Here is a 19,119-nt window from a genome sequence, read left to right as displayed (position 1 = left end):
GTAGAATATGAATTTGTGAAAAGTACAGTTTGTTTTATTTAAGGAGCACAAAAAGACTAACCTGAATGTGGTTAGATTTCAGGATGGCTTGGGTATAAAGTCATTGTCTGAAATGATGAGATCATGTGAATGGTCTTCGAGTTGCCATTCCCACACTCATGGGTTTGGTCAGTGGTTGAACCAAAGGTCCCTTTCAAGTGAATTGTCACCAAGTTCATGAAGGCATTACTTATAGGGGCCTACATGTAGGGTGTGCTAGAGGAAAAGGCATGCACTCTGGATACACAAATCTGTTATGATAATTGCACCTTGCTTTTATCATATCCTTCATTATCATACACTTTCCTGTACAGTTTTTACATTTCGTGATTACCTTCTTGTGTAAATATATGTAAATGTTATGATGTACCGGTATGTACCGGTACATGTACATCTTACTCTACATGAACACTTTTTATTTGTCTGTTTTGCAACTTTGGGCAGTGGAAATTGGCACAATTTTCAAAGAATATAAACTACTATACATGTTATTTGTGTGCCTTTTTTGTGAAGTAACCTTATTTCCAAATAACACTTTTTACTGGATTCTGTTCCTATCTTATCTTATTTACATACATGTATATTATACATGTATATAATAAACTTGATTGTAACTTAACAGTTTCTTTGGGGGTTGAGTTTTTAAGATTTTTATTTGTTTTGGTATTTGTACAAAAATTGGTTACCAACTTATGTGTATATGTACTTAGATTATACTTAGACAAATTCAATCGGAAAAAGTGTACACCAACAGCTGTACAGCACAGTTTTTTTGCCTGCGAAAAAGTTTGTCTGTTTCCAACAAGGAAGTTTGCATTTACATGCATTTAACAACCCTCATTCTGTTAATTCATGTACCGGTATCTCAAAGTATTTATCTGGGCTAGAAGTGTTTCATTTCTGAAAATTGTACTGTGTGAACATGCAGCCATTATGGTGTAACTCTAACTGTAACCCTGTGTTTGAGGCATTGTATCATTGATATGTAAATGATACCCTGTACCAAGCGATTTCATGGGGCCTTGTACATTTAGAATTAAGATCAGTGTTGGCATGAAATGCAGACATGTATACATTTTTATAATAGTCTGCTGTAATCGATAATTCACACCAAACAACCAGTCTGCAGTTAATTGCACAAGCCATGTTGAACACCTTTACTGTGACATGGCAAGGTCACATGGTTCTCAGATGACTCACAAACATGGCTAGCAACCATTATAATTTGTATTGGGTCACCACATGACCTGTCTGGTAGCTGACAACTGTAAATTTATTGCAGTGTTAAAATGCTGAACAAATGCGTGTTTACTTTTCTGGTCACTATCAACTCCCTAATCAGCATGCGCTTTAGTGTGGTGGCCACTTTGTTGAATTGTATCTCATTGAGCTCTTAGTGTTAGCAAGAAAGGGGTTCAAAGAACATTTGTTTGGTGCTAGAGTCTAGTGTACATTTACAAATGTACATACATGTACTATCATACATGTGTATTTTTTTCACAATGCATTTTCTCAGATGGTGGTACATGATGCACATAAAACTACATGTAATCATGAATCAACACATAGATGGGTATGATTGTGGAGTGAATCATCCAAACCCTAATGGCAAAATACCATCGGTTAAGGGAATATTTTTTTTCTCGATTTTTTAAAAATTTGTTTTGGTGGGGGTTATTTTTCTTTTTTTCTTTTTGTAAATTGTGCATCCAGGGAGGTAAATTTATTTTACTCATTTGTAAAGTAACCTAAGTGTTTATTGGATTGTGCATGCATTTGCAACATGTAGTGAGGTAATCTTCCCTCATTATTTTGCTTTTGATACATTGAAAAGAGTGATTTCAAGAGTATCACCTCCATGTAAAACCTTACATTTGTTAAAGGCTTTCCTAAAACCTTGTATCTTTCCTCATTTCCTTGGGTTAGATATCCGCCTTGGCACTGTTGACAAATGGCAGTGTTCCTGATTTTCTGTTTTTCATGATATACACATTCGTGTGTGTATACGTTCACTTTCCTGTGCCAGAAAAACTCTTTTAAGATTTTGTATACAGTAGATTCCTGTTATAGCGCTCTCAAGGGGACCTAACAATAGACCGTATTTGCAGCATCTCCAATTTCAGTCATATTCCCAACGTACAGTGTAGTATATTATTTGAAAACGTTAAATTCAAAGAACCATACTATATTCTACGATTTCATTCCGACCCCCAAACCCACCTGGCACCATCCCATTACGGGTTACAAATCTAAACTGTACGTTCAGGAATACGACTGAAATTGGGGGCGCAGCAAATATGATCTATTGAGCGTTATAACTGCACAGCGCTATAACCGACTTGATGAACGCGCAACATGTGCACATGTACTCTTACATGTACATGTATGTCATGTATACAGGGCTTGCCCTTTATTTTTTCTGACAGTAGCCCGCCAGGCTAGTAGATTGTGATGTTTATTAGCCCGCAAAGATTTTTACTCGCCCATGAAATGTGTGACAAAAATAACAAAGCAGGTTTTTGACTTAAGAAGGTGGGGTGATAGCGGTTCATGGGTAGACTGGTTCCTGTTCCCTACTCACTTACCTGAGATGATTGTCCAATGAGGGGTTTGCGATCAGTGGTACAACGAAGTCACTTACGAACCGGATTGCACCATTCTATGGACGCAGTATCGGTTTTGGGGATCTGGTTCCCAGTACGAATTGTATGTTAATTATATTGGTCATGTATAGAGGTCACTGACTACTGGATAAACTATCAATGGGTGCGTTCGATTAGCTTCCCTGAATACACCAGTGTCACACGCAAGGGAAGCCTTGAAATGAGGCTAATCGAATGCTGCAGTGTATTCACCTAGGCATTCTGGGGAAAAGGTCAAGTCCCCGCCACGATTCCATCATGTCCATGCACGAACAGTCTATCCACGACGTCATTACACTCAGGCAGCCTCTAGAGACCCGCTCGCCAGCTGGGGTAGTGGTGGCTGACACCAGGGCAGGCACAAAGATCACGTGATGGCTAAACGAACGCTCTCGTGTAAGTTTGATTTACACGTGTAAGCTAATCGAATGCACTGGTTGATGCATTGATGATAGGTACTAGGTACAATGTACACGTAGTCCCAGCACACAATACGGGATTCCAGGTGCGAGTCAGAAGCGATGTTGGGGTTATTTGATTCCAATAAAATAATTTACATTCATGACAGACAAAAGGTAAAGCTTTGAAATCAAGACATTGTTTTATTTTCTTTAATCACATCAGAAAAACAAGGAACGTGTACATATTTTAACTCGCCTGCCGGACGACTGAGGGAAGTGTTTTGACTCACCTGTGACTGTTTTCACTCACATTTGGCCAGCGGGCGACCGCTGAGGGGAAACCCTGTGTATATGAATTACATGTATGTTTACATATATTGGCAGCTGTACGTACCATAATTTTCGAAATGTATGTCTTGTATCTGGTTTTCTGGATGTTTTCGTGACACCGATAAAAAAAAACCACCAAATCTCTTCAAAACCGCCACAAGACCTTGTGCATGCTGCCTCGCGGTACCACACTGCATCCACACCCACCGCAACATCCTGACTGCTTCTGCGTACCCATTAATGGAAAGTCCAATCGCTGGCTTTTTCAAATAACCGTGTGACTGCAGATACATGTATGTCATCAGAAAACCCAAGTGAAACAGACCCGACTTGTCAAGCTGAACATTTGCCACACAAAGATACATGTACAATTTAAGCAGCTGATTTTATTTATCGGTAGAAAGAAATCCTTAGGTAACAAAATACTACATGTAGTATCTCAATGTTGATTATTCGTGCTTGCTTCAAATTATAAGCTCTGGTTGGACATTTAACATGAATTGAGAAAGGACACATTTGCTACCCAGAAAAGTATCACATTAGAAAAATTTGAAAAAGTGAGTAAAAGATCTAGCCGAGCTCACTCAACTGTACAGTGTGTGTGATATCAAGCTATTTACAGTGTACACTAGAGTACATGGTGTATTTGGTTTCAGTCATGTGTGATGTGTCCTTGGCATGCCTACCTGCATACAATATATTTGCATAATAAACCAACCAGGAATGGTTTGTGCATGTATTTTGTGTATGTAAGGGTTGTAAGGACCAGTTCATTAATTAAGCAAGATGCCAAATTACAGTGGCAAATTTATCCTGAGAATTAATATGGTTTTGGATATTAAGATGCTGTATGAAGGGGGAATGCCATTTTTATTCTGGAGACTTAGTTCACTGTCAGCTACATGTATAAATGTTGTACATGAAAATGTACATGTACAGTACATGTACATTTAGGAACACGTTTGACTACGCATGCAGTTGTTGACACTATTCAATTGGAAAATTTACTTGATATTGTCAGTGGTATACATGTATTTTTTACTATGTTTATAATGTGATAATTTTAAACATTCTTTGAATAGTTGAACTACATGTAGCACTAATCTTATGGATGGTGATCAACCTAATCATAAGGTCACAGGTTTTTACTATGAAAATCATAGGAATGATGCCGTAATATTTTCCTTTCGTGTAACTGAGACATCTTGATTAATTACCTTCAAGTAACTTATTTCTACACATTTACGGTACTTATGAACTTCTGTTTTCTGTTTCCAGGGGGTACTTTGTATCAAAGATGATACATGTATAATTTTATATGATATCATTTAATTCAAAAAGATGAAATGTATATCAAATAAATGAAAAGTGTACTCTTTATCATTCAGGACCGCAAATTGAACCGAGTTGAGAGGATGAGATTTAAGGAGGAGGCAGAGATGTTGAAAGGGCTGAGCCATCCCAACATTGTCAGCTTCTTTGATTACTGGGAAGTGCAGAATCCAAGAGGTCGCAAACACATTGTACTGGTCACAGAGCTCATGACATCAGGAACTCTCAAAACGTAAGCAGTCTTCATGTTTAATAACATTTGCTGCCTATTTCACGTATGGCAAGTGACAGAAACCACTTCTTGCCAGTATGGCCTGCTGGACATGTGGAAAACTACATGATGTGTTTCTAAAACATTTTAATCCCAAACCTCCAAGAATCATCAAAATCCATCCAGATGTTTGGAAGGTTTTATTTAAAAGGAATCTACAGTGTACATGTATTTTGGATTGTGTTACATCTTATTCGATGTAATCTGCCAAATGGAATAGTGCTAAACTAGTTTTGGTCCCATGCCTTACTTCTTTTTAAAATATTTAGATATAATTAATCACAAATTTAAACTTAGTCCTCATTGTAAATGACATTAGCTTGTTATGAACTTCATTTCACTGTTTCATTTTTATTCTTAGGTTATCACAATAAAAAGTTAGCCTCACAATTTAGTATGGCTGACTTGTGAATAACACCAATTGCTTGATCACTTTTGGATTTTCATACTCAGCTATCTGAAGCGGTTCAGTGGTGTCAGGATCAAGGTTCTACGCAGCTGGTGCAAACAAATCCTCAAAGGGCTCCATTTCTTGCACACCCGATCTCCTCCAGTCATCCACAGGGACCTCAAATGCGACAACATTTTCATCACAGGGACTTCAGGCTCTGTGAAGATTGGGGACCTGGGTTTGGCAACACTCAAGAAGACTTCCTTTGCAAAGAGTGTCATAGGTACGGAAAAGTTTCATTCCTTTTAAAAAAGCTTGATACGTAGACTAAGGAGAGGGCTTGCGATGACACCATGTGGATAGATGTCTTTTAGGAGAGGTGTGGTTCTGATAAGAACCGGTGAGTATGTACTCGAACGTTTTGACTAGGGTGTGCTATGGTCATTCTCGGGAGTGGAGTGCCAGACCTCGGAGCATTTATATGAGTGCATGCAAAATCTACCCACTTGGTGTCACCGCAAGCCCTCTCCTTAGTCTATTCTCTACCCTGCAAAGCTTCAAATCTTATCTTGCTTGATACATGTACATATAGGTACACATGTTTGTGTAAAAACCACATGAGGCCATTTGATATATGGTTTGCTTCTGCTCATCTGAAGTGTTTTTCCTGTTTCAAATCTGTTTTGAAGAGCATTAATCTGATACTGAGTAGTGATACTTTCACTCTGCTAAACTTAACAAACTTTTTGATTTTGTAACATCAATTTTTCCCCTTAAGATTGTACATGTATTTTTCAGAAATTGACTCAGTTCCCCCTTTAGTGATTTGGAGTGAATTTGAACCAAACTTACCATTTTTTTTTCACAGAATCATTTTGAAAACTTTTTAACTCTCTGCCCTTTTCATAATGATCTGTGCCTTTTGTTTGGTTGTCAGATAAATAGTACACTGCCTTTTTTGGTGAGTATGTTGTCGTACCAATCCCAATTTCTAAGTTTTGAGCAACAAGCATTTTGCTGTAGCCATGCTTTTTGACCCAGCTAACCTAAGTCTTCTTTTCAGATTATTCCTGCAACTTTATGACTTGTCAAAAGGTAGGATGGTGATTCTGTCTTTCTCTCTGAAGATCCAATGGCCAAACAACTAATAAGTGTCAAGTGTGCCTGTTTTACACTAGACATTAACCTACAAAATTTGCTTTATTTTCAGTGCTTCCCACCACACTTCCCAGTGACACCTCCACTAAAACAGAGTTCCCCTCTGCCGATGGCTCTTTTTCTCCCTGCAGGTTTCTTTCAGCAGGTTCTGCTGCTGCCCCTCTTCTCAAAGCATTCGACACTGTTTGTATTTTAAGGTACCCCGGAATTCATGGCACCTGAAATGTATGAGGAGCACTATGATGAATCAGTGGACGTGTATGCTTTCGGCATGTGCATGTTAGAGATGGCCACTTCTGAATACCCCTACATGGAATGTACGAATGCTGCTCAGATTTATCGGAGAGTAACAACAGTAAGTAAAGTCATTAGCCTAGAGGCCCAGTCATTACAACTTGATCATACCAAATTCTTTAAGCAGTTTTGAAAATGTTTCCTGGAAGGACCAAGTCTTTTCCTCCGACTAGTTCAAAATTAATTTCTTTGTACTCTTGCATAGGTGAATCACACTTTGTCATTTGTTTGCAGTTGGCTTGTCAAGTTCATTTGTGTTTTCACATTTTGTTCATCCTGTTTGCGTATTGCCATCAAATCTCAAAAAAAAGTTGAACCTCCAATCAAAAATTGGCTTCCACAAAAGAAACATAAACTGTACTAGCTTTATAATGAAAGTTTAAAACAGACTATTACAATTATTTGTGTACTTCTCAAATGCACAATTTTGTTTGATTTTCGTTTTCTAAAGGGAGTGAGACCAGCAAGCTTTGATAAAGTTACAGACCCCAAAATGAAGGAGATTATTGATCGCAGTACAAGACGAAACAAAGAGGAAAGGTAAGCAGTTATTTGTTACCAATGCTACCACATAAAATGCAGATAAAGCTCTTTGAAGTCAAGCAGCAAGTGATACTAATAAGTTTTATTGTACTGTATATTTTACTCCTCTGTGCAAAAAGAATGACCTGTCAAATCATTCAAAGAAGCATTTTTTTTATCATAAAGGTTCCTCATGATATCTTTATCCTCATGATATCTTTATCGTTCAAACAACTGGAAGTTGTAATTATGAAAAGGGCAGGATTAGTTTCATTAACCTCTGAAGGGACATGTATCTTTACCAGGATAATGCACCTGTCAGATTACACCCTGTTGAAATACCAGTGACTCATCCCTGAAGCATTTGTCTCTGGAATTATTTACATGTACCTCTTGTAAAAGTAATCAATAGAATAGGCAAGTTTGGATAATAGCTAATATTAAAAATACCCTGGGCAGGTGTCTGTGGTATGCAGCTTTTATTGATAAATTAATTGGTGAACACGTATTTTACAACTTTCCTGAAAGTACATATGCCATCTGTATCCTTTGGCATAACTCTACCAAGCACATATTAAAAAGTATTGACCATCCAAGTTTTTTTTACAATAAATGCTTGCCAAAAGCAATCAAAGTTTTAAAAAAATGTAAATAACAAAACAAGACCCAAAAATCTGCAGCAGAATACCCTCTGGTTCCTTTCAGAACTTCGCATGCCAAAGAGATCAGGGTTTTCCTCAGGATTTTTCAAAACTGTGGTGGATTTCCATTGTAGTTTACCAACATTTTGCGAAGCCATGGCAATGGGGTTCAGGGCCTGCCCAAGGGCCCCGAAAATGTTTGGACTTTAGATGCTCTCAGCTGCATTTTAGAGCATTTCCTGGGCTTTTCAAGTACGTTTTCTCAGAGAAAAACATAAGAGATTCAATAAGTTTTTTTTTTCTAAAGTTTGGGTTTCAATATTTTAACAAATGACCAGTTTTCCTTTCTGGACTACTAATTATAGGCACAAAAGGAGTCATTTAAAGTTTCAGACGTGCAGCAACATATAGTGGCTATATTAACCAACGATTTAAACACCCTTTTATTCAGTATTAATTTTAATACATGCTTCAACCTTTGGTGTTTGCTGATCAGACCTTCCTTCGCCGGCGCCTTCCATGCACGTGCTGCAGGTGGCTGCTTTATCTGCCTTTGGGTTCCCTCAGCGCAGACTGCTGATGTTGTTGGCTTAAAAAAGAGCCTCTCTTTGATTTAGTTTCTGCCGTTGTGCACGAGACAAAACGTGGTGAAATGGCAACGAGAAATATCATCCCCATTGTAGATGCCATTAATACTGTTACACAGGGCTACGGCTGCCGCCATGAAGAAAAACGTGTGTGGGGTCGATGTTGTGAGTCCTGCGAATGGTTTAGTATAAAATTTTAACCTTCGTAAATGCAGGAACACTTGCGTATTGAGCACACGGCACAGAAAAAACACACATGCGCAGGTGCATGTACGACGCCCATGACAGAAGCTAAGATTCCATGCGACACCGTCCATGAGGAACGTTCGGTGCCAATGTACATGTACGGTGTGCAATGTGGCCACCGAAGCGTGGTGCACAATGCATGTACTATGTAGGCTACCTATGGTATGTACATATACACAGAAAAATGCGGGACTATTAACTGCTTTTCGTCTGGATTTTCCAGACATGTAATCTGCATTATGTAAGATAATTCTGAGCCATACTATCATAACTATATTGTGCGATGAAAAAATGGGTATGGCCCGTTTTTTGCGTATTGGGCAGAAGTAGTTACGTATCAGGCCCAATACGCAAGGTGGTACGTGGGGAGAATCCTGTAGAAGAACATATAACATAACTAAAACAAACACTTATATTGTACATGAAATCTTTAGGGTTACAAAAATTTCTACAGTTACTTCATTTAAAATCTAGATCAAGTTTTGATTTAAAAAAGATCTATAAAATGTTGTAATGAAAGTACATCAATTGAGTTGAAACAATATGATATCCAAAGCACAAGCTCTCTACCTCCTGTGAATAAAATTCTAATCAGACTTGGAGCCATCACATAAGTGCATGGCAAGATTCTATGACATTTTCCCCTTGTCTCTTGAGACATCACAAGGTGGGCCTTTTTCTATTTCCATCTTCTTGCCTCTTGTAAATCAGCTACCTCAGATGTTCAGCAAGTGTTTAGTTTATTACATTTTCCCCCTTTTCTTTCCTTTCTTTTCCTTTTGTGTTTGCATTTATTTCTACACCTGTTGGTGGGTTTGATTTTTATTTATTTATTTATTTATTCCTTTGTTTATCCAGGGTAGCCCAAACAGTCGAAGCTGGTTTTCTTTTGGGCCCTCCATTTTAAACATACAAACACTTATCTAAAAATTAAGATAGAATAGAGATTAAAATAGACATTCAAACAAAAGATGAAATAAAAGCCAATTAAGAATGGGGTTAAAAGCTGGAGCAAAGTCATGCTGTCTCAGAATTAACGATCAATAGATAAAATACAATATGGCGGTAACTGAAAGAAATATGATTCAAAAACTTAAAATGGACAAGATCAAAAGACGAGCATATATAAAGCATTAACAGAAAAATGATCGAAACAGTATGGAGTAAGAACACAAAAATTTAAAAAGAAGCTTACCGACAATAAAAGTAAGGTTCTAAAAATCTTAACCTATAACAGAAAGATTAAGCATGTTCATAAAAATATGTTAAAAGATCCTTCTTGAAATTGGGAAAGGAAAATATCACTTTTACTTGGGCAGGAAGAGAATTCCAAATCTTTGCACCAGTGATTGCGAAACTGTGAGTGTAATAATCTGTTTTGGCAATTGGAACTTCTAGAGTGGCATTTGTACTTCGCCTAGTGACTTGGTATTTTGCAAAATAGGAAAAGAGATCTGTCATGTTGTTGGGCAATTTGTGGAGCTCAGATATTTAAAGACAAGAATACTTTTCCTATAATTTACCCTCTTTCAAAGGTATCTGCAGATGAAGTAGTAAAGACGCCTGAAAATCAGTCTAGCTGCTCTTTTGAGCAATTTTTGGAGTATATTTTTGGGATGTTCATATTAGCCTCCCCATATTGTGCAACAGTGATGAGTTTAGCCAGAACCAGAAATTTAATCAGAGTGTGAAGACTGTTTCTGGGAATACAATGTCGAATTCTATTTATTGTGCCTAATTTTGCACAGACAGGACTTGTAAACGTAATTGACAGGCATGGGAATATTTCCGGTTTAACCAGAATTCTGCTTTTTTTCCCTTCAAATTTGTGGTCTTCGAGTTCAGTGTAAAAATGGAATAAAATTTGGGGGGTAAGTTGTAAGGGGGGTAAAGGTTGGTTGACAACGCAGTGCTAAAAATTTCCCTAATTCCCAGTGAAATTTTGTACGTTGAGACAATTGGATTCACACGTTGCTTTGGGACAGTATTAGCAATACCCTTCAAAATGTACAATGTATGTAGGAAGCGAGGAACCAGTGACAAGTGCAGTCGCTCGCACTTTGCCTTAAAGCCACTTTGTGATCACGTGAATGCCTGGTGTCATATGAAAATCCAACTCCGTAAAAATCAGAATTTTACCTGTTATTGGTTAATTCCTCTCAGATGACCAGGCATTCTCCTAATTATCATATGTACGCATGCGCATTACTCCCAATGGGCCCTTGTTTCATAGAGACGTAAATTCATGGCAGCGCTGCTGCATGGCTATGTGCGAACTGGCTTTTGGAAATCGGTACAAGTACGTGTGTACGTATACACGTTCTTATGCAGTCAGGAAAAAATTGAAATCATAGCAGAACGAAAGAAATTTGTTGAGCGTGGAGCTGCTGATCCGAAACAGAGTGACAAATCAGTAAAAAACAAGTGGAATTTGTCATGGTACGACCAAAAAAGTGGAAGATGAGCACGTTGTGGGCGACTGCTTTTGCAAGCTTTACAATCCCAGAGAAGCATGGTGTGAGTAATGTTGCATTTGTATCAAGTACGGTACTTCCGGAGCTAAAGCATTGATACAGTATGCAGCTCTGTACGATAAACACCGCAAACACTTCTGTGATAGGAAGAGGGCTCGGCAGAAAGCACTAGAATGCCTAGCTGCAAAAAGAAGGAAGATGACGTCAAATCAACATCCTCATATTTAAATGGCCATTTCAGGTTTTACAAGTCCAATTAATAAAGAGAATTAAGAGTAATTTAAAAATAATGAGAAACATCCTTACCATTGAGAAGATTTTGCTTCAATAAATTGGAGGCAAAGGGGGCCATGAATTGCCTCAGATTGCACCACAGAGCATTTTCAAACCAAAATTTTCCTGGGGCCCTTAAGCAGGCCTCGGACTCCATGCCGTAAGGGCTTCCTGCTCTGTGCTCACAGTAGTCTCCCTGTGATAAATTTCATCACAAATTATTTTCGGGTTTTTTTCTTCATGCACATGCCTGAATTGGTGTCGTCCATCGACATGTCCATTACACCTTACATGAACCTTTCTTGCCGATCATATTCTGCCCTTAATAATCATAGAAAAAATACAAATACATGTATGTAGATTGATTTCTTACATAACCATCTGGAAATATCCTATCAGAAATTAAGATTTTGAGAAGAGCGACAACAGTTACAAATGTTTTGGTACATGTAAATATATATTTCTCAAACTCATAATTAAGAACAGATTATGACGGATTGTGTTTGCCATCAAAGCCATCTAATGAGATAGCATTACAGTGGCCCCCTAATATTCAGATGGTACTCTTGTGGTAATTACATGCATGCACACGTCTGCAGACACAGCTGCTCTAAGCCAACTTTGTCACTGAATGGCTAAGTCATATCACTTGGGTATTACTTCTCTCAGCACATTTTATTTGTTCATGATGATATGTGAAAGACTTTGATGTTGGTACATTGAAGTACGTGTATAAGTTACGAAAGATAACAATTTCTGCCAGTGCATCTGAACAAATGTACTTTTGAGTTTGTCATGTCTCTAAGAAACTGTGACATTTGATACGATCTCTGAACATTGCCTTTGTCCCTGCTATTTAAAGCATGTCAATTTCACAGACACTGTAAGTAAAACCCCCTCAGCGACATCAACAGCAGAGATCCATACCAACTTCCTGAGTCTACAGGGTTTATCAAAATGTCAAAATGACACGTTGAGTACAGCACAGTGACTTGTGGGATAAAACCCTTGGAAAACAAACTGCAAATACATGTACATGTAGATGTCAGAGCTTACTGATGTGTTGGGGAGAGAACCACAAACTAGGTATTTGCCCACACACTTCCAGCCCAAATGTCACTTTGTTTTCTTGGAAATTTACATGCACAGTAATTTAAGTTGAGCACGGTCAGCTGGACCTAAGATAAAACATAACCCAAAATAGACTTGTTCTATATTCACACTACATATGATCATACCACAGCTTGCTTTTTTGTGAAATGTACTGTACATATCTAGCATGAGAAAAAATTATTTTACAAGGCAAAAGACAAAAGGGAATTAAGGAATTCACAGTTTTTAAATTTAGGATGATTTTGTCATTTTGTTATCATTTTTTTCTTCATAGACAGCTTCTGCAAAAAAAATTGAACTGAGTATTTAAGAATATGTTGCTTTGCAACACTTAGGTGTATATTTTTCAACCATGGCCACAAATATTGACCGCATCTGCCATACATAGCTTGATACAGACTTTCTGCAGACCTTTCAATTTGTCTCCTGAGCCCCCAGGCTGGTTACTGATTCACTGTCTCCAACAGATATGTATCACAGAGAAATGCCTGGGCACAGAGAGTGTGTTTCAGAACCCTGAAATTGTATTTCTCCTTATTGAACATTTCTTTTTTTTGGCAGGAGAGTTTGTGGTTCATCTCTAGTGGGCTTTTATAAATTTGTGTCAGGTTTCTCTACCAAATGTTGATGAGCGATGGCTTAAGTGACATTAAGAAATTACTATACCTGTAGTTGGGTGGTAAACAACTTCACTTTCATTTAGTGGTCTCAGCTTGTTGGTAATTGTGCTCATGTTTTAAGGGCCTTTTATTTTTGAAGGGGATTGTGGTTGAAGGGGATGTTGGTTGTGTAGGTTGTGTTTTACCTGCAGGGATAATAAAATGAGAAAATATCAGACACACTTTCTAGCCCACTAGGCTTGGCAAACTTAAGGAATAGCGAGAGAATCTCATGAATTTGTGTAGTCAGCTTCATGTTTACCCTCCCCCTTATAATGCCAGTGCATTCCCATCTAACTTGGCTACACTGGGGGCCCGTTCTGATGACGCACAATGTAACACTTGGCTCGCACAGGGGCTGAGAGCTAACATGCGTACATGTGTGGATTTTCTATTTTATGTCACATCTGTGCAAAAGAGCTGAGGGTCAGGTTCGGTCGTTGCTCAAAGGGTGGTATTTGATAAGGACTTACATGTATTAAAGTGAAAACAAAAAGTGGAGAATTTTTGTGATAAACAGCGTCACAGCAGGCTGAAGTGTAATTCTCCAAATTGTGAAAGGAGGGTATGGGGAGCTGTCATTCCTCATTCCAGGGAATTAATGTTGCTAGTGATTACACTCACTTTTGGATCACAGCGTGGGGCTTTTATTTTCAAGGCACATTTACTTTGTAGATCATTGAAATATATAATGTGCTTGTAGTTGAGTATGTACAGGTAGGTGACCTTGGAGTACCATTAACAGGCACAAGTGAATTGAGTGGCTAGAGTTATCCTTTTGCCCCATGTTTTTACATTGTAATGTACAGTATGCAAGGTATTACGGCCTGTCATCTTAAATTTGGTGCAGTTAATGTATGTAGCTGTTGTCACTCAGGATAACATCATAGCACAATATTCAAAATGCCTTCAGATACTGAACCATGAAACTGTGTCATGTTATTTATGAAATACAATACATGAATTGAGACCTGTTACTGAATATGTGATGATGTTCAAGCTATTCCCCACTAAATTTTCCACTTGAAAATATGAATTATTGAGTCATAAAGTATAAGTGCCTGTGAATTCTCATAATTATTTGCTCTTTGCACGCTGTTACCATAGGCATACAGAGCCTTGATCTGGTAGCTTTACATACTAAATATAGCTGGTTTAGTGATTCACGTATATGGTGCTTAGTAATTCTGCAGCATGCGCTGCATCAGCTCTTATACCATGGGATTGGACAATATTTCAGAAGCTGCCTTGATCTGATTTTGACGTGATTGTGCAGGCTGCCAGATTGAGGCTCTTCGTGCCTATGGCGGCATCTTGCAAAGAGAGAATGGCTCAGTTGTTAACTTTCATGTGAAAAATCAGAATTTAGACCCTGTGGATACCAGTAAACACTCTGTACAGTTCAGAGCACCCATAATAGAAGATCTGCTATCCTGTGCTTAGTAGTGAGTGATAGATTGTGAATAAGTGCTACCGCATACTTGATATTCAGGCCTGTTAAGAGTGCTGTGTGAATAATGCTTGCCATTAGTGAATAAGTCTATGGTGTTGTAATTAATTTAGTTTCCCAATTGTTTGTAACTCACATTCCACTGAACTTTCAAGACATTGTATGATCAACTTAAAATGATTGGTCAGTTTATGACACATGAGGAAATAACCTTTCCCTTTTCCAGTATTTGTAATTTGCTTTGAGTCACCATTTTTATTCCCTTAAAATAACATGCAATGGAAACTTGCCCACAAGTATTGCCTGTGTGACTTATTGCTTTAAAATTCCCTGTACCATCAAGTTTGCTGTGAATTGACTTCCAATAAATATTTGGATACTGCCATGAAGTGTCTGGATTTTTGGAATGTTACACCTTAATTTCTGCATTATTTATTGTTCCCAAGTGAAACTCAGCGGCAATATGATTTCTCTCATCAGCTGACTGCAAGGCACGGCTATGTGGCGCCATTCTTATGATTTACTCCCTGTATTGTGCCACATAATTCATTTCTCACCTAACAAATTCTCCATGTAGACTATTTGCTTGAAATTAACCTCTCCAAATGACATTAACATGGTTTTAGTAATCATCAAAGAAAGTAATTAAGTTATACCCAGATACATTGAATATGTCCCTGTTCTTACAGTTCATGCATGTATGTATGAAGTTTATTTGAGCATTGTTTTCCCTATTTGAAGCCAATTGTTCTGTGTAGCTGAAAGTGCAACTGACCCCCCCGCCTTGCACAGCTTTAATGTAACCTTGAAATTCTCTAATGAATAGATTATAAACAGTGCCGCTTACAATTGAAAGCAAGACTAGACAAAGGTACTTGTAGTTAAGTAGAAGCATTAGTATGCAAGGGGTGTTGAGTAGTTAGTAGGCATTAGTGAAATGTACCGGTATATACATTGTATGTACTTCTGATATTCTTAAGGATTTTGTATACCATTTGTTACAGTTGTGAACTGAGTTAGTAAAGGTGTACATTTAAAACTTCATGTTTCAGCAATACATTTAGAATTTATATGTTGCACATACACCTAGTACATTTTGAGATTGAAAGTAAATTTCTTTTTCAAAGCAATTTTTTCAAATGTCATTATTACTCTGCTTGTTTTGCTTGTTGGCATGTACATTTTGGCATTTGGGAATTTGAAGCAACATATATTTCCTCATGATATTCATCTGATTTATATTTGAAAAAAAAAAGCAGCAGTTACTATATTCAGCCTTCAACCCCCAGGGTTTTGCTTTTATGAAGCTTTGAACCAAATAAAATCCACAGTGCATGACAATATGAAGTAATTGCAATTCAGTCATCTTCACTGAATTCATTGAAATCATACATATCGGTAACTAGATAATTAATTTCTTCAATTTTGCAGTGTTTGGGATGCATAACAAAATTTATTTCTATCTGTAATCTCAAAACGTGAACAGGGCAAATGAGCCTTAGTTAATGTACATGTCAGTGTGATATTTACATGTATATGCGCACATGTCTTTTTATAAGCTTTGGCTTTATGGTTCTTTCCGATTTTCCTTCATTTCACTGCAGGTACTCCATCCAAGATCTTCTGAAGCATGAGTTCTTTGAGGACACAGGATTTAGAGTTGAGTTGGTGGAGGATAACAACACTGACAACATCCAACTACAGCTGCGAGTCGAGGATCCCAAGAAGCGACGAGACAAGCACAAAGACAACGAGGCACTGCAGTTTGCATTCTACCTTCAGAAAGATGAGCCAGAGAAAGTGGCTGCTGAAATGGTGAGACATCAAGTGGTATACATCTGCATCACTTTTAAGTATTAGATCTCAGAGTATGGATGTGTATCTTGACAAATAGTCATTAAATTGTAGCATGTTGAGAAACTGGATGGGTAGTGAGTGAGTGAGTAGAACCCTGTGTTCAAATTAGAGGCAGGTTTTTTTATTTGAAATGCATTGGTGGCAGGTTATTCATCAATTTTAATGATACAAACTAATAATACTAGGACAAGTTCCCCAATCCATCACACTTTCGAAACTGCATACATGCACATTTATCTTTAGGCTTCAGTACACGTATCTACATGTACAAGTAATTCAACTCATTATCTACCTTGGATTAAGTATCTCCATGTTGGTATCTTTAAAAAGTAGCTCATCTTACATGTGTTTTCATACACATACTAATTTATTTAAATATCTGTGACAGATCAAAGACAGAACTAGAGTTTATCGGACTGCAGGGAGCTTTAAATTTGGCCTGTGAATGTTAAATCCAAGCACATAAACAGATCAGTCTATCATGAGGACAGCAGTAACTGACATTGCATGCTATGAATACTGGTATGAATATTACATCATGCAAGCCATTATAGTGGTCTTGCCGACACTTAACCTGTGTCTGTCTCTTGATGTAATTTCAGTCTCATCTTTTGTTCTGCCTCAAGATTTTACGATCTACAGCTACATGTATTCATCTGTTTCAGCAGCATGTACGTGTACCTGGAGTTGTTTGTGTGCAAGCACTGGGTTGAGACAAAGTCACGGTTATTGGAAAATTGCCATTAAAATTGAATAAAATGACTGAAATAGCCTGTCATGCTGCAAAGTGCGTCTGCCAGAAAAAGTGCCTTAATTCACAGCTAAAGGATTAAGGTCAGGGTTATTGTTGGGAACCCAGTGTGTTTTCAGCCTGTAAGTATAAAAGTAACTGTACTTCAGGAAATACTGTTTGAGCTGAGGAAACCTTTTGTCATGAGTAACAATTGACCCATTTTGTTCAGGGTACTGTTAGATTTGCAGAAACATGCAAAACAAATTTCCTTTATGTTGGTGTGCTACATAATTTCTATGGATAGCATGATTGTCCATCTTTTTATTCCTCTGAAATTACGCAAAATTCTGTACATATCCAGAAGTTCTAGATGGCATTAGAAGTTTGGTACATTATATATAGAAGTTAGGAACACACTACGCTAAGGCTATGAGTACATGTAACTCTATAATGCTCTTGTCATGGCAGAAAATCAGTGTAATCCTTTAAGAACCTTGTGATGTTTTGGTAAGAATGGATTTATCTGATCAAGCATTGTTCAGTGATCATGATGAATGTGGCATTTCTTCTCTAATCTGAAAATGGAATGTTTTAGCACCTGTTGATTTTTTTCTCCAGGAAACGGTATATTTTTTCAAGTTGAAAAGTGAAACCACAAAGACCCCTGTGTTATACTGACTACATTTACCATAAAGCAATGAATGAAAGAATGAAAAGTTGTAGAGCCATTTGGATATGATAGTTATGAAAAAGACCAAAAATAGTCCTCAATAAACCTCTTTGATCAGTGTATAACATACAGATAATAGTTTTGCTTTTCTTATGTCCACAATAGCAGCATGGTTTAACCTTACCTTTAGGGACTATTGAAATCATGCATACATGTATGCTTGTTTGATTCAGAATGATTAGGCTTAATCATATTTTACTTCTTTGCACTCCGTAAACAAACTAAACTGTTTTTCTCTGAATCAGGAATCATGAAATACCACAGTAGTACCAAGAAAATGAAACTGACGCAAACATGTATCACAGGATATTGCGAAAGTAACTAATTTAATTTTGAATATTGAGGCTAATGGGCTAAAGTGTCAATCCAAAATTCCAAAGCTCACTACTAATAATACATTACTTTTCAATCAATGTAAGCCTATTTGGATACAGTGGGCAGTAAGCAGAGGAATGACTTTTGCTATTTCCATTATAACGCCTTTTGGTAAAATACACATTGAAAGTTTCTGTGTCATTTGATTAAGGACTGAGCTGATCAGTTTCAGCATTCCCTTAAGACCATTCCTCCGGGACAATTCCTTCAGATACACTGAAATGTCAGCCTCCCATAATCCCTCCCACCATCTTAGCTAAATGGCCTCCATCCTCATAAATACAATCAAATGAGATGATGCTGATCATATCCATTACTTCCTGCATAGCTGCCCCCTACATCACTGACAATAACATGCCATCTGTGCCGTGTTTTCCTCTCTGCTTAAACACAGGTCCGCTCTGGTTTCCTGAACGAGGAGGACCTTAGGGTGGTTACCAAGATCATCAGGGACCGTATTGCTGCTGTCAAAAAGAACCGCCGAGAGAAACAGGAGAAAGAGAAGGAAACTGAAGGTCAGTATGGATTTGGAAATGGCTTCCTGTTGTTTGATATTGCATGATGAACTCATATTTCCAAATGTGGCAGGTGTCAGTAAATG

The 19,119-nt window shown here is 37.7% G+C and overlaps 1 protein-coding gene across 5 annotated transcripts in view; it reads left to right on the top strand.

The window, feature by feature from the left end:
- The window catches only part of LOC110988235 (uncharacterized), a 55,178-nt gene that overhangs the window by 3,947 nt on the left and 32,112 nt on the right, over nucleotides 1-19,119 (top strand). For 4 of the 5 annotated variants that reach the window (XM_087136210.1, XM_022251562.2, XM_087136208.1 and 1 more), the window contains exons 3-8: nucleotides 4,801-4,976; nucleotides 5,469-5,689; nucleotides 6,762-6,919; nucleotides 7,310-7,398; nucleotides 16,428-16,638; nucleotides 18,913-19,033. In XM_087136210.1, the coding sequence (XP_086992336.1) occupies nucleotides 4,801-4,976; nucleotides 5,469-5,689; nucleotides 6,762-6,919; nucleotides 7,310-7,398; nucleotides 16,428-16,638; nucleotides 18,913-19,033 (976 nt within the window). Of the gene's footprint in view, nucleotides 1-4,800; nucleotides 4,977-5,468; nucleotides 5,690-6,695; nucleotides 6,920-7,309; nucleotides 7,399-16,427; nucleotides 16,639-18,912; nucleotides 19,034-19,119 lie in introns of those variants that run through there. The other variant, XM_087136209.1, reaches the window with a different exon arrangement.

The sequence above is a fragment of the Acanthaster planci genome, linkage group LG04 (genome assembly GCF_054643075.1).
Source record: "Acanthaster planci isolate LZ-2023a linkage group LG04, COTS_SCS, whole genome shotgun sequence".
NCBI lineage: Eukaryota > Metazoa > Echinodermata > Asteroidea > Valvatida > Acanthasteridae > Acanthaster > Acanthaster planci.
This window is presented reverse-complemented; position numbering and strand designations above follow the sequence as displayed.